The 23,740-nt window shown below is 34.4% G+C and overlaps 1 protein-coding gene across 1 annotated transcript in view; it reads right to left on the minus strand.

The window, feature by feature from the left end:
* Positions 1 to 23,740, minus strand: part of LOC100742486 (ankyrin-3) — a 57,646-nt gene that overhangs the window by 24,278 nt on the left and 9,628 nt on the right. The window contains exons 3-10 of the mRNA XM_033324192.1: positions 4,134 to 4,235; positions 3,389 to 3,521; positions 2,485 to 2,648; positions 1,793 to 1,948; positions 1,536 to 1,664; positions 888 to 1,085; positions 507 to 803; positions 90 to 287 (exon numbers count right to left, since the gene is read on the minus strand). Of these exons, the coding sequence (XP_033180083.1) occupies positions 90 to 287; positions 507 to 803; positions 888 to 1,085; positions 1,536 to 1,664; positions 1,793 to 1,948; positions 2,485 to 2,648; positions 3,389 to 3,521; positions 4,134 to 4,235 (1,377 nt within the window). The remainder of the gene's footprint in view (positions 1 to 89; positions 288 to 506; positions 804 to 887; positions 1,086 to 1,535; positions 1,665 to 1,792; positions 1,949 to 2,484; positions 2,649 to 3,388; positions 3,522 to 4,133; positions 4,236 to 23,740) is intronic.

Genomic DNA, 23,740 nt, shown 5'->3' on the forward strand with positions numbered 1-23,740 from the left:
TAAGAAAATTGACGTAAAATTAATATTTTTGTCACTATAACATGAATATTGAAATCAAAATTTACTAATACTGAATTCTTTTTCTTTACCCTTGCTCTGGCGTCAACTTGGGCACCATTTCTAAGAAGTATCCTGATAATATCAGTCTGATTCGCTCTGGCAGCTAAATGCAAAGGCGTTTCGCCTCTTACTGTCGGTATATCGGGACTAGCTGCGTGTTGCAGTAAATAAATCACTATATTCATGCACCCCATGAAGCTTGCTACATGTAGAGGCGTCAATCCAGACTAAGCAATAAAATGAATCTATTATTACTAAAAAAATCATAATAATAATCTTCTTTTATTATCATATCGGTATAACGTATCGATTGTCTCTAATAATTTCCGTTTCTAATTAGAGGCAAATATAATTGATACTATAGTAACTATGATGTATACCTATGATGTAAGGTATTAAACTAAAGAAGTTAAACTATTGAACTGATATGCAAATGGAAATAATACCTCTGTAGTGGCTTCGATGCTAGCTTTGTGCTTTAAGAGGAGCTCAACGACCTTCAGTCTGTTCTTCTTGCAAGCAATATGGAGTGGAGTAAAGCCGTTTAGAGCTCGTGCGTTTGGATCAGCATTTCTATCGAGTAGAAGCTTAGCCACTCGTACGTGTCCGCAATGAGCTGCCACGTGTAGCGCCGTCAAGTAATCTACCGTCACTTCATCCACGGGTGCTCGATGATACAATAATATCCTCGCAGCGTCAACATGGTCTCCTTGAGAAGCCATGTGCAACGGCGCAAGACCATTCTGTCAACAAAAAACAAGATGCAACTAATTCAGTCAGAAAACCCCTTACCTTGTACCAAAAGTACTCTTCAAGAAAACGCTTACCTTCGTCTTTGAACCAATTGGTGCCCCTTTCTCGATTAAAATGTCGACAACTTCGTGATGACCAGATCGTGCGGCGCAGTGAAGCGGCGTAAGGCCATCTCTCGTTTTCGCTTCGATATTTGCTCCCTTGCTCATCAGAAGATTCACCATTTTTATTTTTCCCCATTTTGCTGCAACGTGCATCGGCGTAATATTATGCTGCAAGATAGAAAGATATTTATATATACTTAGCGATTATTCAAAACACACAGTGAACTAGACAAGTGGACGATGTAGTTATAAATAGGTAAACAAACATATGTACATATATTTCCTTATTTACATCTATTACGTTCGCAAAACGTTGTCACGTTTCTACAACGACTTTTTTATATTTTCAACCATATCGCACCGTTAACAATATCACATATATTCCTATCACGTGCAGCTAAATCACCATACGTGAACCTATTATCGCAAATACCATATATATTTTTACAATCATATCTCACTCGTAATTGATACTCTAACATAAATATTTGATATCTTCCGCACAATCCTCAATCACGTGGCCATATCCGCAAATTACTCATCAAAGTCGTACTATGTAATCCGGTCTAGATTTATCGTATACAAAATTACAGTCCAAGTTACTTAGAAATTCCTTACCTTCGCCGCAAAATTTACGTTTGCTCCTCTGTCGTAAAGCAAGGAGGCAATTCGATCGTTACCATAATGAGCAGCAATGTGAAGCGGTGTAAAACCGCTCTTCGATGTTACGTCGGGATTGTGATCGTTCTGAAATAAAAATAAAGAATTATAAATTTATGGACATTGAATCGATTTCTTTTCGCATACCGATCACATCAGATTGAATATATATATATAGGGATATAGGGCTTCAACGACAAACTATTGCAACATACTTGTAAAAGTAGGGCAGCTGCTTTGCAATCGTCTTTCTTGGCAGCAATGTGGAGGGCAGGCAATCGAACTTTACCACGAGTGTCATTTTCCAGCAGAACTGCTACTACCTTATCGTGACCCTGTTGCATCGCTACTGCTAATGGGGTGAAGCCATCCTACGAACACAAAAAGTATATTAGATTCATCTTATACGTACTAACTACTACATAATTTTTACATTCCATTAAATACGATACAAAATTTCTTAAATATGTACATATATAATATATTAGAATATATTGTGATACTGTGACGTATCAGCAGAATTAAAATACAAATTTATGTTTTATTGTAATAATATAATGAGAAGTTATATCCGAAGAGGAAAATAGTTGAGACGTTAAAGGATAATCCTACAGTGCAACTGAATTATGCGAATATGTAAAGCTATCCGAGAAAAATAGCAAAGGGGATGAAAGTGGTTGGTTAAGAAATAGAAGGAAAAGAAATATTGTAAAGTATGGCAAATATTGTAAGGAAAAGAAAAACGTGAAAAATATGTAAAACAAATGGAAATACTTTTTCTTGCACATTCCCTTCATTTTTGTATATTTGAATTTTTCATAAATGCATAAAGATCTACAGTCTAGTAATAGAAGCAAATCTCAATTCATCAAATGTTTAATTAACGAAATCAAGCTTGTTTACGTACCTCAGTAGCCAATGTTTGATTGGCACCTTTACTCAGAAGGAACTTGACTACAGAATCATGATTTTCCTGTGCGGCCATATACAGTGGTGTGAACCCATTTTGCGATTGTGCATTCACAGAAGCACCTCGTTGTACCAGCAATTGTACCACCTCCTCCTGTCCAGCTATGTAAAGAGATATTAATTTCAACTCGGAATGCTCATCCCACGTATATTATGTTGAATACACTACTTTTTACAAAAAAAAGAAAAGCTTGGAACACTTTGTAACTAGAAAAGAGAAAAATACGTATTTACCAATTTTAGAATATTTTTACTAATATTAATGATCATTGATAAATCACAATTTTCGCTTTTTGTAGCAATTTTATTTGCAAAATAAAATATCGTGCTGTTAGCCGATCTTACTTTACAACAAAATTGCCTTATTGATTTTGGTATTGAATATGTATCTTTAGTAAAAAAAATTATATCATCTTAAATATGTTGATTATTATAATATTATTATAATTATACGAACGAATGATATCTTTGAATTCTTCGACGTGCTTTCGAAAGGCTTATATCTTTGAACTTAACCGGTTTTTCTCTTTTTCAATTATGTCATATTGCAGTAAACCTGTTTTAGCCATCAGGTAACATAAAAATTTTAAAAATTGGACTTATTTTACTATCTACATATAGAAACAGACTATATATTTGCCATAAGTAATAGTCGAAGATAGAATATGCGCTGAATATTAAGCAATTAAATTTATGCTATGAAGTTATACTGAAAAACTAGTGTTACACTAAAGAAACCAATAGTGAAAGTGTTAAATAACTGGAAACGTATATTCGATTGCAATAACTCCTCCGGCCTTAAAAAATACGTAAATGATAAGAATGGTAATGCTTCTACTTACCAAGAGAAGCGATATGTAATGCCGTATTTCCCTTTTTGGTAGCAGCATCGACCACTGCTCCACGGTTAAGAAGTTCTCGGACAATTTCCAAATGTCCATCTTTAGCTGCCAGATGTAAAGCGTTTAAGCCATTCTGTAATTAATAGATTCTCGTACATTTTCAGCCCATTAAGTTCTCTATATTAAATCTATCTTCCAACGATAAAAATCCTCCTTTCCACCAAATTATATGCTTCTAGAGTTAAAAGTTCCGTTTTGAATTTCAGGAAAATATGCTATATGCTAAATATTTTCATAAAATATTAATCCTTTAAAGCTATCGTTAAAGGAGATCAATTACGTTTACGTTATCATGAATGCACACCGATATAAATATATTTTTTCATTTACTAAATATCAATAGAGTCAAAGAAATGTTTTATTATTGTACATAAATGTTTTGTTTTTATTATTCTCATAAATGTTTTATTATTATTCAATGTTAAATAAAAAACAAAAAAGTTATCGTTTGCAAAGTTTACAAATGACGACAGTATTGTCATGGAGCGATAATATTGAAACAAAATTCGCACGATGTTTTCATCCGTGATACTTTCTATGGATTAAAAGTCTTTTCTTCGGTTGAAACTGAGGCAAAAAAAAATGAAAAATCCGAGGACCGCGGTATTAGCAATATTTTATCAGTATTTGGCGATTTTCATAAATCAGAGAATCACGTAAAATAATAAGGAGAAACTGTGCTTACAGCATTTGAAGCATTAATGTCCACTCCCGATTCCAAGTACTCCAAAACCTTTTCCAGCTGCCCTGCGCGAGCCGCACGAAGAAATGCCGTACTAGGGTCGCTCTGAAATACCAAAAGAAGAAAACGTTGTAGTAATAAAAAACTGCATCGTGAGTAAAATAGCAAGGAATACGTTGGAGTACGAACACGCCGACTACTGAATAATTAATAACGTAACTCTGCTTGGATTGTTTGGATACTTTCTTTCGCGGTCAAGTATTACGCGCGTGTTTAATCATTCGTCACGTTCTTCTTTGCGGTTGTTTTGTCCTACACCAATCAGATATGCTCAACCGAGCAAAAAGTACATGAATGTAAGTGGACACTTGTTACAGATCTCTTAACGTATCGCTGAACAGATAATTGGCCAACTAGATATCATTTTTCATATATAGCTGAAATAGGTGAAATAGCGTCCTCAAATCTTTTACAAGACGCAACCTGCCTTTTTATAAATTATAGAATAACCTACAAACTCTTTCTCACAGTTGCGCAAAAAAGCATTCCTAATGGTTAAGTATCATCGGATACAACTGCTAACGGAATAATCCAACGTAGTCATATTAGAACGAATAAGTGAATGGAATGTAAAACCTGATAAAAAGTCGTTTTATTAGAAGATGAAAGTATGTAGTACATGCAAATACTTTTAGTAGCCACCGCACATGCGAAACTATATAAAATACTTAAAGTAAAATATTCGTTTCAATACTTATACAGTAAACGAAACAAATTTTTATTTGAATCCCTTCTTTTTTAATTATATTCTTAAAAATATTACTACTAATTAAAAATGGGAAACCTTCTATGAAACACATTGATCAAATATTTCACCAAGTTTAGGAAAATTACTTCTAAAGTGATGAAATTTGATTCATAGAAAAAAGGAAGGAAATATAGTAATAGCAAATACCATATAGTCGCTATTAATCTATTAAATCCATACGCGTTTCAACTTATCGTAATTAGTAAGAGGCTGACAAAGTAGGTGCGCCACATTACGCCGTTTATCCCGAATCATATTGCGGATAAGTAATTAATGTAGAACGTGGGGTGTCCGCGCCGTGCTGTCTGCGCGAACGAGATACGACAACTGTCTCCTTTTCCCTCTTTTTACTGCGTTCGCCTTCACCCTATTTTTCGTTCAATCTTTCTCTCTCTTCCCATCGTCATGCTTGGCCCATTTGATTCTTCGTCGGGGACGAGCGCGCCTCGTTCACGACTCACGACTTGCAACTGGTTTTATAAGTTGCAATATATCGCTTCTTCTTCGGCCTACGCACCAACCGGCAGAATAAATACGTCTGGCTAGGGATATTGTTGCAGTTCAAGGGAACGCGAGACAAGGATTTTTTTCAGATTCAGCTGTCTCCAGCGTATTTCTTCATGCATTTAAATAAATGTGACGAGTAAATTTTCAGACAGTCTTTAATTTACGAACGCAGAGACATAGCTACCGTTGTTACTTATAAGTTCAGGATCAACAGCCAAAATTAATCAATAGAATTATATAAACGATTTAAATGTTACAAATTTAACGTCGAATTAATTTAAGTTAACATTAAAAAAAGACTGTGTTGATAATGTTAAAAGAAATTTATAATAAGACATTATACTGTTTATCTTACTCGAATATATTCTACAAATTTCAATTAAAGTATTATTTAAAATATCTATAACACAATATTTTGTTATTATTTTTCTTATTCTAACGCATAAGCAACGTATGTATAAAGTGTTTGTACATTATTATCTTCATTTTGGTATTTACACGTCCTATATTTTTATTCATTGATTTTCTATGATCTAAAATTGTCTCAGATTTTCTAAAAAAAAGATTTGCACTATCAAAACAAAATACAAAATTCCATCAAAAGAATAAAATATTTATATTTTAATGCATCGAATATGGAGAAATGCCTTGATTTAAGTTAATCTTTAAGCCCGAATATCTTGGAATTTGTTCATAAACTTGGTAATTCGGGCCTGTATGCAAAGTGGTCAAATATTCGAGGACATTTAAATTGCATTACGAATGCATGTAATTTCTCGATATGCATATGTACTCATATCTCGTGACAGATCTACAGTGTACTTAAATCAACCGGTATCTTGTATGCAAGTCGGGTGTAAAGAACCTCCTGCGCTTGCAAAGTCCTCCGTCATGCTTTAAATAATTCAGCGAACCGTTACTCCGACACGTGGATAGTCCCTTCTATGTCTGTCTCTCCCGTCTTCTTTCACTGTCTTAAACTACCTGCCCCATCCCATTTCTTTTTTTTTTTTTCAAGGTATGCTGCATCTTCCATGGTACAACGACGAAGGTCCGAGACGAACGCCGGTCACTGCACTCATTACTCTTTGCTTTGCCGTGGAAACGTTCATCGTAGACTCGCGTAATTCTTAAATTGGCGCTCGTTATCCAAACGTGTCGGTAAATTATTAATGTAGTTCAACGTTTTCCCAACCATTTCCAAGTCGTGTGTGACCCCGTTTTACAATTGTCAAATAATCCCCTCAAATTTACACAAAAAGATATTTTTAATAGAATATAAGTTTAAATGGTATTCTTTAGTTTACCAAAAAACAGTATTAAAAGTATTGATTAAATATTGCAACGTAGACATACCGCAGTGAGTAGATATCAAAATTTATCGTAATTTAATGATGAAAGTGCGGATTTTTATGCATCTATGCGAAATTTAAACATGCAAAACCGCACAGGATGCATACAATGTAGAGAAAGATACATAAAATATTCATAGTATCCATTACAATTTTTAATAGATAAAACGAATTTCTATTGACGCTCTATTTCTTTAATTGCGTCCATAAAAATATAAATTTGTATAAATATTCGAGATATAATTAGGATAATATCTGATATGAAATGTCATCCTGTTATAAGATGTGTAAAATAAATGTAAATGTAGATAACAGCGGCAACCCACGAAGGAATACTTTATGACTCCTAGAAAACACTTTGTAGTACCTTAGGGGTTGCGACTCACGTTGAAGATGATTAAATTCTACCCGAGTAGAATAGATTCATGATAAATATTATAGCCATATGGTTTAAATATTTACAGGAAAGACTATTAAAACTTTTATGCTCAGAAAGATTGTATAAAAGTATATTTCACTTGTAATGAGAAAATACCGTAATTTCATCTGTATCGAGATCTCATCTCATATAAATTAGCTTTGAACATGTGACTGATACAGGTATCTATGTAATGCAATTTAATCGATCACAGCGATATAAAGGACTAGAATTATCTGTATTTAAATCCGAGAGTAATTTGACATAACATCAGAGAGTAATTTGATTGAACGCATTTTATATTATTCATATTCATGATCTGTAAGTTTTACAAATGCTACAAATAACGATTTAATATCTGATGAATATTAAAAAGACTTTCTTTTAATCTTGAAATACACAGTACCGGTTGTCAGTTTACTTTCCTTTTTTAAATCAACTATCACGACTACAAGGGTTGGTTTCTATTTACAGGTGTATGCAACTGACTCGACATAGTTTTCCTTAAAAGGTCCACGTTGATTGGATACCTTCGTTTGCACAAGAAGAAGTGCATTGTCCACATAGCTTGCTTTGAAAATAACAGTGAAAAGAAGACGTCAAATACAACATATTATTTAACATATATGTATATAAAAAATTTCTGAAAGCAACCAGGATAGAATATATTATATTTAAGATAGGTTATATTTGAAGTCAATATTTAATGAATTTTCCAGCCAGTTGGTTTAAAAAGTTAATTAAGACATATTTCTCTAAAGAATCTCAGACAATGATAAACAAGGTGCTCCGTAAATTAACTTGAAAGCCAACTATTTCACATAAAATTGTTCATATACCTTCTGTTCTATGATACTATCTTATCTTTCTACCTCTTTCTATCTCGATTCTTCTGTTTATTCTGTGTACTATAACAACAATATATGAATATCGTCACTCAAATTTCGATTATTATAATAAATAGCTTGTAACTATTAACTTGAAAACCTATTAGATAAAGAAGTCAAGGTATCAATAATAAAGTAACTGAATTTTTTCAAAATTTTTTAGGATCTACGATATGAAAAAAATTAAACTAAGAGTACTACGAAGGATTAATACAATTGGTCCTATTGTACAGACACGTATTTTACTTGAATAAATATTTCTACTGTTTAATTAAAACCATTATCTGTTTTAATTTCTTCTTACATCTGTACTCTATCTACAAAAATTATAGCAATTTTTACCGTATTGTTATGCACGATTTAGGATATCTATATATGTATGTATACGGAACAAAATTGACCAAACCTATGTCAACTTTTGCATGTTAAGGCACAGGAAGTAGCTGGTAAGAAAGCTATGGCAACTAATGACTTACACCCAGGTGAGTAGATAGCCTCGGTCATTGTCTGGCTTGGGACGCTTTAAGGGCTTCTACAATCCTTTAAGGGAAGACGAAAGAACACTACGCATTGAAAACGAATAGCGTCGTTTAAGCTACATTATCAAGTTCGGTACAATTTATGTTACTCTTATACACCAATATCGAAAGTTAAAAGCAAAACTAATTTATAGAATACGATGTTACTTTTATACAAAACAGTTACTTATACTGATAGAAATTTTAATAAAAGCTAATAGCTAGAGAGTATTGATAAGTTTGTTGAGAACTGGTTTTTTTAAATAACAACTCATGGAGAAGTTTCTATACGCGGGAGAGTTTCAATGCTTTAGTTTCGAACAAAGTTACAGACACGGAGGTATTAATGTCTGACTTTTTATTTCTGTCGCGCTTATACGAATACATATATGACGCAGAATAAAAAAATCTTGCGAAGAATTATTAACATAACTCGAATTAATCGAACTCGTTATAATGAATTAAATAAATAATCGAGAATTACGGCGATATAAGCCGGTTTATTGTTATCTTTCGTAAGATGAACCTTTGAATTTGTTATTACGAGAAACTTAATTTTTCTCTTTCTTTTTTTTAATATTAGGGAAGCGTGTTATGGTAAAAACTTAAAGTTATAAGTTATAGCTTATGTTATCTGCTTAACTATGAACGGCTGAGAAACGATAATAGCATATAGAGAGATCGCGCTAAGCACCGTTGTAATAACAGTGACATAAATATAAACAATTTAACAATATTGCACAGTGATTTACGCATTTACGTTAACATAATCAAGATTCTTGCACTGTTAGACTTCGACGTTTCGAAGTGTATAATGATAGCAAGTGTAATAGCTATGCGTCTTCCTGCAATTTCTGGCTACGTACCAAGCTAACTATAGCTATGCCATGCACCAAACGCACTCCTATAGACACAGAGTGCGTACGAATGACCGCTTCGGGTTCACATTGCGACCAGACAACCGGAAATACAGGTTGACGCCGAATAATCACAGAGCCGGTTCATATTGCATATTCGCGACCCTGACTTCATCGTCTATTATTAGCCACTGGGTTTCTTTAGACATTTAAGTCAGTACATATGTATACATTATTAACAGATTAGATGCTAAAGTATGCGCGGATGTCTCCGAATATTACAAACAGATTAGCTTAGAATACAACCTGCTCCATAATCTCGATTGACGCACCGTGTCTGGTAATTAGACAATTACTTATACGCGTGACTTTACCGTTTAACATATATGAGCGTATATAACATTATATAAATTATACAGTTATTGAAAATTCTATGTGTTTAAATTATCTATTAAATGTTATAACGAGTATAATCTATTCTGAATATTTTATATATTTTTACGGGTTGTATCCATTCTGCGCACGTTTGTACTTTCGAATTTTCCATAAATCTAAGTCGTGTTTACTAAACTGCGAATGTTCATGAGGTTGTGTGAGATTTAAATATATAAAAATATTCGTAAAAACATGAATCTGCGTAAACATCTGCAGTCTAGTTATTGTGTTATATAAACAGCATTCTCTTAACTCTTTTACTGTGAATTTATCAATTATATACCGAGATATTATTAATATGATAGCTTGCTACAGAATCATTTTTATCCGTTTATACGCGTTACACCATAATTAATTGTAGGAAACTCTCCAATTGTCACAAGCATATCTTTCTATATTAGCGGTACTAGCTTCAACGTCTATCAATTTCGAGAGTATTTAGCAAAAACGTTGAATCGTTGAAAACACAATCTCGAACAAGGCAAATCGAAGATCGAACATTGGATCAAACTTCTGCGGTTGTTAACGTGCAAATAATAGGAAACGAATCTCATAGAAAAAGAAATTTAGATCATGGTACACATGTATTTCTAGTACTAATCGATCTATTTGTTTCGTCGTTCTACTTTCAGTCCAAGTCGCAGACAATGCACGTAAACGTACCAATTTTTTATCCCGCTGAAAAATAAATCTCTTTCTCTGCTTTCCAATAACGAAATACCTTACCAGCAGCTAAACTAGAAACCCGACGATACAAAAATCGTGAAAGTAACAGAGTCTCGCTTTTTCGAGTCGACAACAGGAAGGGATCCACCGGCTACTCTCGTTTCTATCAACGGGGAACAACGACCCAACGACGAGAGAGATTTTAGTCCACGTCGATGGAGCCCGGGAAAATTAAGCTGTGCAGAAACCAGCACGAAGGACGGTAATTAAGGATACGACAATGGAAAAAGGAGGACGGGTTCATCGACTGCGTAAAGAAGTAACAGATGATAGCGTCAGGATAATAAGGAACGGAAGAAACGGAGCATGCAAAAGTCGGCAAGGACAAGAATGCGAGAAAGAAGAAATAGAAATAACATAAACTTCGAAGCGTGTTCTCACGAGCTTACTGCACACTCGTGTTCGAATCAATGCATTAATGTAGAAGGGACCTGTTGTCCTCGACAATACCTATTATCCCGTGAAACGTGAAGTGTCTATGTCTATAATAAAATCGGAATGATGAAATCGACGGAAATACCGAATTGTTTGTTGATGGATATAGTTGCAACCGGTGGTAATTTTATGCCTGACGTGTTCCACTCTTTTGGAATTCATAAGATTTCACATTTACCGAAGTGTTTCACTGTCGTTTATTTATGTGCTTAAATCGAATATGTCATGTAAGAATCGCTCAAGAAGTATTATAACAGTTGATTATTTGTAGTATTAGAAATTTGTAGCAGAGAAATCAGTTTTAGCACGACTATGTCTATATTTGAAATTTATATTAAGACGTGTGAACAAATTCAAAAGCTATTATAGCGGTACATAGGTGTTGTTCATAATCTGTCGTACTTTTATTATTTCTTAAATACAATTGTATGTAGAGCATTGCCACTTCCATTTATTTTCTGTGTTTGCCTCTACTATATTTGCGAGGACGAGACACTTACAATAATCGTGTTTAACATTATTAACATTAACGATGTGGATTTAAAAAATTATTTTGCTATAATTTTGTGCCACAAAAGAATCAACTTATAATAGTTTTATTTTAAAAATTAATAGAAAGAAAATTAAAGAACCTTAATGCGCGATACAGAATCCATTTTATAAAAATAAGTATCATATTTATAAGTTACTCTATAAATTCTCAAACATATTTAATAAAACTCAATAACATATCATTTATATGGCGATACACAAATTGCACACGATGATTGAGTAACCATTAAAGTTGTAAATATTAAAAGGCAATTAATTATTCTATATATTACGACCATATTATTTCGGCGAGCTGAGTATTCCCTCTGATAATTATTTCATGAAATAAATAATTAGCCGTTGCCACTGGTAGTAGTATAATCAGTAATGTTGATAGTAGTAGTAGTAACGATGAAATGTCGGCGACACTGATAATAGTAGTACGAAGTCGCAAGTATAAACGTAGGAGGAAGAAGTAGGCATTAAAGAGCATCCTATTGAGCCGGTATGCGTGCAATTAAGGTATCATTACTAAAATACCGTGTTTTTTTATACCTTCCGTGGGAACGAAGTATCACCAATGTCACGAAGTATTCTAATTTACTTTCTTATCTTGATCCAAGAGCAATCGTGCCTTAATTAATAGACACTTTGTTCGAATAGCAGCTAAATCTATTTAGTAAAAAGCACTAACATTAACGATTACAAATTATAGTATATTTCCTATAATAGTTCCTATCAAGCATTAAAAATTCATAAACCTTGTTTGATAGTATGATATCCATATTTGCTATCAAAAATGTATCAATAGAAAATGTATCAACACAAAACCAAATAAAAAGAATATTCGTTCTATTTAGAAAAAATAATTCGGACATGAATATTTCGATATATTTAAAAACTTGTGCATTTATATATACACACATATAATAATGATTAATCGTAATCTTGGTACTATCGAGCAAACACAAAATTATATCGAGGGCAATTGTAAGTTTCCACGATAAAATATATCTACGTACAATACAAATCCAATTTAAAAATACCTCGCTTAAAAATGCATTACACGCTCGTAACTAATAAAAAAATACTTCGAAATGAAATCGTCAAAGCGAGTTGTACATGTTACAGCTACGCAATAAAAGTTGGAATATTGTTGGGAAAAGGCGACACGAATATGAGTTACCCATTCTCCATACTCTTTGAGCGTTTTATTTATATCAGGATCCGTGAAATATGTTTTCGTTAATCAAATCGTTCCTCGAACTTTTGACAGAGAACAGGACCGACATACACTTAACCGAGACCTCAACCTACTACACGCCACGATGCTGGGCATAATGGTTAAAAATAACACCAAGGTATCGTTCGAATCACGACCGCAAAACATGCTCGTTTCGCGTACAAACTGCATCATTTTCGTGTCTTTTTTTCGCCGACAATCCAAACCGAAGAAGGCTCCCCGTTTTCTTCGTGGCTTTAATTAAATTTATCAGTGTAGCTGAGAATCCTCTTAAGACAAGGTTCCCGCGAGTTTTACAGGGAAGAACTTCCCACGGATACGTCCAACCCTCTCGCTAAACAATATCTTTCACGATGATCTCAACTCGCGGTGTCGTCGTTTATCAATGAATATTACCCGGTATGTTTCGACCGAATACGTGCAAACATTGGGAACGAACGTATACGCGAAATATAATTTGAATACGACATGCGGGTTTTATGATAAATACTTAATTCGTATAGGTAGATTAAATCCAAGGTGAGATCGTTACGTATAAAATGTTAAACTTTCAGCTATTTTTAGCGTCTAATCACGAGGAGTGATAATACAACAATCGGTATACCTTTGTTCATATTTCAGTATCGCTGCGCAAATTTTTCGTTTGCTAATATTTATTCTGAAAATCTGGCGAGTTGCAAAACTCGCAATATTGTTTCTTCTAGAAGAATAGGAGAAACCTGTAAAGAGGAGCTGTATAGATACCTAAGGTATTCTAGGTATATCCGCGAAATAAATTGTGTGACCAGAATTTTATTTACTAAATATTCGTTAAATTATATCGATAATCGATATAAATTAATGAAAATTTTTGCTTGTTCAGTTATGCCTCAAAATGTATGCGCATAAATTTCCATTTATAATTAAGTGCATAAGAAACGATAATAGTACTCAAAAATATAAATATTAATACATTTATTTATGTAATTTAGCTACCGCTTTCGAATTTAATTGACGATATGATCAAAGCACTTGAAAATACAAAAATCTCGGTAATTCACTAGAGTGTATGTATTTCGTAACAGATCCAATATGGTAAAAAATTATTTCCGAAAGTTCATGAAATGTTTTGCTAAAAATAATTACAGTATATATATATATGTATAGAGAGAGAGAGAGAGAGAGAGAGAGAGAGAGAAAGAGGTTTTACTTTAGTATACCTAATACCGTATATAATTCCTATTTAACATAACGATAAATAAAGATAACAAAAGCCACATATTTTCCTTATTTAATTAACCCATTATCAACATTTCTACCTGTGTATTTTTCTAAACATAGCTAAGTTTATTCCCCGAAGTTGCTACAAAGTCGCGGAAAAAACTACGCAACGACAAGAAGGAAACTTTTTAGCTGTTTACGAAAGTAAACAATTTACGTCTTTAAGCGAAATTATGCAGACGATGAACGAGAAGGTACGTTAAACGATAACAACTAAGCAAGTGTCTATCAAATTAATTCAAACGTAGTTTCGCTTTCAGAATCAAATCTCCTACCAGCGCGTGTTTCCAGCGGTGGTATCATGCATGAGCACCTCTTGCATAATCGCAGTACATTAGAGACGACAAATGACATCATGTCTCGCGTCGTAAGCGTGAGATCATCAGGTGCTGACTGCCTCGATATTACAGGTTTTTACGATGATTTCGCCTCGACTTCGTTCGGCCAAGTCAAGCCATGACGACGGTATTATATTCAATGTGTGTACGAACGTGGCCGATTTACTGAAAAAGCTGATTCTCGAGTCATGCCTTTCAATGAGATTTAAAAGGCATGTTCCTTCATATCCACGTGAGCCCGATTACGTACTACTAACAACACTCTATAAATAGAAAATGGAACCAAGATATTTAACCTCGGTAAATGTAAGATTATTGGTTTACATAGTGCACAAAAGCTGTTATTCTTTTACTCGTCTGCGTTCGAAGAGATTTATGACAGCACTACATTTCTTCATTGAATGCAAATTGTCTGATATCTACTACAAGTATCCGATGACGCACTTGGCCGTTCTGTTTTTAAAAATTGTTAAAACTTTTATACCGAGAATAAATCGTGGAAGTAGGAGAGTTTTAATATATTGGAAATCAAAATACTACTCGATTTAAAAACTCAGTAGTTTATGAGTAATAGGAAGCATTAGAAATTGTTAAAAGTTTCATAAATCGAATGAGAGAAGAAAAATTATAATATATTGCAATGTACAATCATTAAAAAGATATTTTACATTGAAGTGTATAGGAAAATTTCATGTACAGTTAGAATATGTTTTCTGGAACAACTCATATCCACGAATACATCTTTTTAATCTCGCATTAGCAGTTAACCTTGTGTGAACATTGCGTGCCTTACAAAAATATGGTTAAACAATATGCGAGAAATAGGCAGCAGACAAAATGTATTTTAATTCGGAATTTGCTTTGGGCCAATATATACAGAACTCTCTCTAGCTTTATAAATACTGTATAATGTATTCACAAATTGTGTAATCGAATTAAAAGAATCTTTGGTGGTTAAGAAGGTTATTATAATAAATACATAAGTGCTTAATGAATATTTATTTAAACAGAAAAATGATAATAGAGAGTTTGGTAAAAAAGGTTAAACGAATCTCTATAAAAAAGGTTGTAATAACGAATACGTAGTAAATATTTATTTAAACAGAGAAACAACAATGAAAAATTTGATTAATTTTCTTATATAAATTAACGAGAGAGAAATGATGATAAAAGATTTAATAACAAATTTTCTCCGTTAATAGATATTTCTAAATGTTACAAATATTTTCGTTAATTTATTTAGAATCTTTAAATTAATTTACGAAACATGTAAAATATATCACAAGCTATAGACAATAGATTATTCAATTGTGAAATACATTTTATACTTTCAAGCTCTGATAGCAGGATGATCAAGATGGTATCGTTACCGTTATAATAGTTCAAGTACCGGATACATTCGCTCAAGAAGCACTTACTTCCTCGCTATCACTGGCTCACGAACATTCACCAAAATTTGATATCCTTTTTACGTTTAAACGTTGTTCAACATTTGTAAGCTTTCTACCTCGATCGCTGCCACGAAGAAAGATGCGATTAAATAATTTCATTTAAAAGCACGTTTTCGATGAAATTCCCTAGTGATTAAACACGTCTCCTTTGAGAGCGTGCTTTCATCATCGTGATATTAGAGGGTACAGAAAGGAGCTATTAATTATATCACAACGAATGGACTTATTTCACAAAAGACCGTAGACAACGTATTAAAGTTTCTAACACGGTTATGTCATAGAGTTTCATTTTGTAACTTCCTTTTCTCCGCGATGTTATATCGTGAATGGGAGAGATTAAGTGCAATCATGCTCTCTAGAAATACAATAAAACTTCTTTAAAATAGTTTTTAACGTTAACGAGGAAAGAAGAGCTGAAGCTCCTCGAAGTAACGGCAGTAAGAATTTTACGATTATAAAGAAAACGTTGTTCTAAGGGTATGACCGTTAGTTGAGATATTAACGAAATTCCTGAATCATGACTCAAGTGACGTTCCAGTCTGACAGCAGCCGATCAACGACCAAGATGATAGTATGATGTCAGTTCTCGTATAGTGAGTTGGACGACGGAAGCACTCCCGTTAAATCGGTTAAATGTTTCCTCCGTCCCTTGTCGGGAACATTCGGGGTTATTGTGACTGACAGAGATACCTCCACAATCAAGCACGTATTCAGAGATACGCGGCTGCACCTTTTTTACGAAGGTAGATCCTGTGATTTACACGGTATCGTCGCCGCAACATCGGCGAAAATTGGGTCATGAATTGTTGTCTGCTCTTTGTCGCGCGTCCCAATTTTTTGCCTCGTGTGTACCGTCACGTAAATGCAGTCGTGAGTCACGAGGTAGTCATGTAAGGGTGAAAAGATCTTGAAATTGTAAACAACATTGAGAAGCAAATAATCTGTAATCGTTCGACGCGTTATTCCCCTTTTGCAGAGATTGAAGAACTTGCCAGGCTATAGACGTAAAATGCACTTGATATTTAGGTATCGGAGAAATCGTCTAATTTGAACTAACTTTAACTAATTTGAACGATTCGCTAGCTAAATACGAAACGATAAACGAGAACTTTATTAATATTATCATTACGTCATGTTCGCTTTAGAAAAATCTTAGAAAAGTATTCAAGTTATAATTATGGATGTTTTATCGAAGGAAATAAAGTATCAGGACTAAAGACGAGGAAATTCTCTTTGGATTTCTCAAGGGATTCTCCTTGACAATACAATAATACAAATAAAAAACATAAATTGATGGCAACTAAACGTAATAAGTTATGTAAGTTAGCAAGTTTTCTGTTTCTCGCTGTGTGTAGTGACGAAGTTAAATGTTGGTGTCAAATGATTGAACCCTGAACCTGTTATACCGTTATATTATACCGGGGGTCATAGTCTAATTGTATGGCACGATATAAACCAGTTCACCTTCGATATATCATTTTTATAACAACGATGATAATAATAATCTCCAACAAATACGTTTCAGAGGTAAAAATCTATCCAATATTCGCGTATCTTTGCGACACGTTCACTTCCGATTATTCCAATAACACCTCGTTAAAAGGTACCCTTATCTTTAACTAACAAATCTGATCGATCTATCGATCTGACCTTCTTGTTCCTTTCGTAACTGCTTATTATTCCACTTTGAAGTAATGCATTTTCTGAAGTACAATACGTCGATACATTCTATCCAATACGTATAATATTGCGGATTCTGCTATCGACGTACGATTTATGGTACTATATTTTATATAGTAGAGTTGCATTATGTTGCAGAACAAACGCCACGGCCTATGGTCCAAAATACCGTTAGAAATATTTTATGAAAACTGGTCTCGAGGTTTTGTTTGTTCCTGAAACTGGAATATATGTCAGTTTACTTCAGCCAGTAACGTAATCTCTTCATCGCCGCCAACGCGTCCTTTTCATTGGGGCTTAATTAAATGTATGGTCGACACGCCGTGGCGCGCCTCGCCGGAGGAAACGAGAACAGGAGAGCTCCAGCTTTGACCGAGGGGGGCCAATGAAGAGCGTAGTTGAAAGGGTCGAGGTCGTGCCCGTCGCGCATGCGTTTCAAACGAAAGGCAGATATTTCAGAATTTGTCGATTCGACTCCCTCTCTCTTCGTCTTTCTTTTGCATTGCAGAACAATTTTTTTTATTAGACGCGCGACATTGCTCATCCTGCCGTATCGGCACACCTAATTAAAACTTTTCTCGTTCGTCTCGTGATATGTTGCAATTTCGCTGGTTCGTTTCATACAATGCATTACAAATATTTGTTCGATCGTTTCAAATAATAAAATACGTTGTTCTCGTCTCGTATCGATCGTCTCGCGTTATTTATTCGTAAAGCCGAACAAAAAACGATCGTTGGAAAAATAACTCGAGAATATATTAATATCCACTTTCGATCACCAATATGCTAGAATCAAATATATAGAGTGAATAGTGGTTCTATGGTACAGATATTTAAATAATCCGCAGAAAGTAAACGTATAATTTCACTCGATCTAAGGGTGAAGTGCATGAATAAGTGAATAGCACTTTATTTCCATCGTTCCCGTTTTTCCTTCAAAAGTAGGCTAAGTAAATAACGGCGCATAAAATTAATGAGCAGAGGAACGATTCAAATCTTCGATGCTCATAGAAAAGTTAAGTTATAATTTCAAATGCGACAATCTCCGGCTTGCATACGATAGATCGATGGCATTAAAAATGGCATTAATATTTATTCTAATATAACGATCTAAACATAATGATAAAATAAATTACCAGATTGAACGTTATAACGATGTATTTCTAATCGAGATAAATCGCTTCTACGAATTAGAAGAATTAAATAATGGGGATACGTAAGTCACGATTACGATCGCCAGTCTCATCCACTTAGATTCTACTTGCCGATATATTATGTCGGAACGAATTACGAAATATCTGGATCGATAATATCGAAGTTAATATTTCATTCGTAATTTGTGCAACTTTTACGTCGAGATACCCGACTTTCGGGTCAGACGTGATTTCAACCACAAAGTAGATCACTGTACCGCTTCTACTATTAGTGTTGCAACCTTTTTGGCGCTACGCTTGCTTGATGCAATTTAAGATTGATTTGGGGTTCTCCGCAAACCTTTTAGCAAATGTCTCAAAATTATAGCGAACATCAATATAATACTTGAAAAATGACCAATGAACGTCATTTTCGATGTTTCCAACAGATCATAATTACATTGAATTAACTGCTTTTTATTGAGCGACGCTCTTTCTTCTTTTTTATCTCCATCACTCTGTACATTTTGCTCTACACTGAACGTTACAACTAAATTCAAATAAGATATCGCGTAATTGTTTCTTCGTTGAAGCAGCGTTTATAACGAACATGAACGATGTACTGTATGACGTAATATTTACTCATTATGTTACATTTTTAAAGAATAACCTTTATATTTAGCTCGAAATTGTTGCTTTCGTTGAAAGGGTTCCAATATACTATCGATCAAAGGAAAGGGTTATCGTCCCCATTGCGTAACATTAGCAAGTCTCGTCGCAAAAGGTTAAAAGCATATATAATAAAATAGCACTATACTTTGATCTTAAAATACGTCCCTTCACGCTTTCCCTATATTTTTAACAGATGCATCACGATCAGAAATATGAGGATATTTACTTATTACAATTATCGGGAGAATCTAAGAAATTTTGAAAAATGATTAGCAAAACATAGAAACAGATTTAATCAAAAACTTATTATTATCCGTGTCCAAGAGATGGCAAAGGATAATATAAAAAATATTTTTCTTTTTATTTCTACACCTCTACATTAATAAAATAATTGTACGAATGCTTTCGTCTCTCGCTGCATATATAAAATTTGTCTACGGCAAATTCACTCGCCAATCGCTATACACGTGCACAAAACCAAAAAGTTAGGTTTTTCATATTCGTGAACATGCAACGGATACACCGGTTTAGCCTGTTATCAAGAGTCCGACCCTATCCTTCCGAATACGCAACACCAATGGGATTAAAAATCATTTGGCAGCGCCTGATTCTAAGGTTTCTCGGCGTACCACAAGAGATACTTAGAAAGTCGGAAGTGTAATGTATTCCAGCTCGTGTAGCTATCAGCCGGCGTAGAAATCGGTGTATTGTATGTCGATTGCAGACGGTTGCAACGAGACACTTCCTGACGCGGTGGTGTACCAAAAGCCAAAGAAGAGAAAAGGGCACGGATGCAATAAAGGAAAGAAAAGCGACGTAGAAGAAGTGAAAAACCTGGCAGAGAACGAGTCATGGCTTCGTAGTATGTATGTATGTACGCGAACGAATAATAGGTACGTGTGCATGTACATAGGTATATGTGGGACAAGCAAAATGGAGTCTGGAGGTTCGGGTCGATATGAACGCGGCAGCGCTATTGCAGCAAACCGCCCCCTATTCCTATCGTTCCGCTTACCTCCTTCTTTGCGTCCTTCCACATCCACGTACCACCCCCTTATCACCTCACCTACCATCGTTCAATCGCTATCGACACCGTTGCTTAATTAACATTGCTCGATACAAGCATCTTTGTATAGTGCAACGTGTCACCGAGATACGACCGATAGATCAAACGCTGATCGGTTGCTCGTGAAACAATGAGACTTCGCGTGGAAACGTATAAGCGAGCTTTTTCTGCCTATTGATATATCTTTTATTGTCACATTTTGTACGTATTTGTCTTCGTTCGATTGGAATAACATCGAATGGATTCGATCAAATGAACACAGTGAGTCACGTAACGCTGTTTGTTGTCTCCGAAGCCGTTCTAGATATCGGTTTGCTTTCTTTTCTAAATTACGTAGCAGAGAAAGCCAGTCATTGTAAATTGGGTAACAATTGAAAGAGGTTCCCCTCGTCATTCTAAATGTAACGGCTTATTGATATTTTATTACTTTAACAGCTGTTGCCAACTGAGTAGTATTCGTTTAAAACGTGTTAAAAAATTCTGTATAGTTACAGCAGCACGCACTTTTGACGCTAGGTGTAAAAAAATAATGAGAGAGCGAACGTTTATGCAATAAGATGATATTTTATTAATTCTTATATTAGACGTTTTATTAAGATCGAAGAATATATTGAATATATTGAAACAATAAAGAATAATATTTCACGGTATAGATACGATTATAACTTGATTTTCATTGATTGCGATAAAAATAGCAAAAAGATATATGCATTTTAACGTATCAATTATCTTTGTCAGCTTTAATTTTAATATCTCGTTTTAGTGAACTTTCATAGGGAATAGCGTGATGTTATGAAACATCTAAAGAATGTTGATGAAATTCATATCTGGCAGAGGATAAATTGGACACAGCGTGTCCATATTTCGTAAGTTTTTAATGAAATTCCACTTCGCTTAAGCTCAATAATATTACACATTTTCTTATATATTAAAAAAAGCCGTTTGCACACTCAAAGCACGTGCAAGCAAACATAAGATAGAAAGGCAGTGAATATTTGATATGCCTGCAATCGGATTCTTTGGTAATTAAATTGTCTAATATGATAAAAACACTTGGGGCTTCAGATGACAGTGCACCGCCTATTTATGTAAAAGTACGGTTGATGCCAGTTCTACGAATAAAATACACTTTATTTATAAAATGCTACCTACGTTCATACCTATGAAAAATAAAACTTTTATGAATTTTTAAGCCCTAATTGGATAAGAATTTTCTTGTAAAATTCGATATAGAATGTATCGTACGAATCTAATTCAGAACGATCTAAATCGTTTCCTTGCAGCTACATTGATTTTATAATTTTCCACGCGCTGCACCGCTACGATACAGAGTTAATATTATCTTGATAATCTCCGCGATTACACTCACGTATAGAGAAAAAATAACCAACCTAACCCACGGCTCGATAATTGATACAGGTTGTTGCTCCAGGTGATGCCTAACCTTACCCATACTGATCAGTATAGTATTGATTAGTCAGTAACTAGAAAGTAGACATTTATTTGGCATCGTAATTTTAATTTAATTTTTATTCGTCGTATAAATATTATTAAAATTCATTCAGAAAAAAATAAATCGTCGATAATATTGTTCCGAGGTAAACGTAAAAAAAGAATTAATTTTCTATAACACGAAATACGTAATAGTAGTAGATATTCGATTAAGAATTGGAACATTTATGATAAATCCATCCACTAGTTTCACCTTCGTTTCTTTTCTCTCTTCTTTTATCTGTAAACACCTAGCATTCGAGCTAGCTGTGTGTGTGTCATTGACAAATTGCCGACAGACATACGATCAACACACTGAAATCAATGTCATTGCGATCGATCTGGTCGTTATATGAAAGAATCTGCACACACTGTTTCCATGTCATTAACTGCACGTAGCAAAGCGTACATGCATGATACTTATAAATAATATTCGGCATATATTTTCTGTAAAAATATTTAACAAGCCGATATAACGTAAATAAAGGACATGATATTTCTCGATTACCGAATCCCAACTAAAGAGTGTTGCAACAAGGTAGCCTTCCAGTAATTTGAATAAGCCAAAACAAGATCAACTCATAGTCGATTGAAATTAAATCGCTTCCTGAACACTATAAATACATAATCAACTAATATTCGAAACAACAAACTTTTACACCTTCGAACGTCAAATCTTCGAGTACCAAGCCTAAGTCATTTGTCTCCTCCAAACAAATATAATCTAAATATCGAAGTTGTCTTGTCTTGAACCTTGTTACTGCTAATCCTACAATAAATTAATCAACCAATTTTTATCGGGCACTAAAAGAAATCTCCTTGTACCTCATAACTTCAATCGCCAGAGGTAAATTATTTTCCGGTTGTTGTGTGCACAGCAAATTTCGAGTTTCTTAATTAGAAGCTAAACGACGGAGTGGAAGGATTCGAAAATCGTTTGAAACCGCTCACTTACACGAGGAGCTCACTTCTCTTAACCCTTGAGACTAAATTAAATGACGTTGGGATGCCATGAACCCTAGTTTAGCGATGAGAGGGCCAGGGCCAGGGAAAGGGTGGCAGTCGGGTTACCGGGTCGAATACGCACGAAAGAACCCATGAAGAAGAGGAAGTATTAAGTGTGCAAGAAAAGGCCAGGACCCTTCAAGCCACCCTCCGACTGTTTCGTCATTCGTATAGGGAAGCATATACGCGGATAAAGACCAAGTATCACGCTCCATTGGTGCAACGTCTATTAAACGGTTATTCGGAGAAGACGCCTGGCATTTCGAAATCGTCACGTTTTAATAATCAAATTAGCCTGCTGTTAGTAACACATTACAGCCGATTGTTGGCCCGATGAATAACTCTAACCACCTACAATGGTTTTAATGACGGAAGCGTTTCATGAGATGTTATTAAACTGGGTCACGATCACTGGCGTCTTCGATATTACGCGTCTGCATCGTAAGAACGCATCGAAGGCACAATGCCAAATTTCTTTGAGAAATCCTAAAAGCTGTCGAGAAAGTGCACTTGTTTTCTACAACGACCACATATGTACGTATGTATATTGCGAGTAAAATTAAAGCTGACCTTTTTTCATTCTCTCAGACATTTGTATTTAAAGTAACCTTTCTATCCTTTCAAACAAGTTGATTGAGATGCGTTACATTTAATTTCGACTTTCTTAGAACCAATGATAAAATAAGAATTGCGTAAAGCTCTTACGTAAATAAATTAATATTATTAGTGGTATCGTGATACTTGTGACAAGTCACAAATTACAAGCTACGGGTAATAATAAATTTTCTTGTAGGACA

Source organism: Bombus impatiens, unplaced genomic scaffold, assembly GCF_000188095.3.
Source record: "Bombus impatiens unplaced genomic scaffold, BIMP_2.2 scf_1666, whole genome shotgun sequence".
Taxonomy (NCBI): Eukaryota; Metazoa; Arthropoda; class Insecta; order Hymenoptera; family Apidae; genus Bombus; species Bombus impatiens.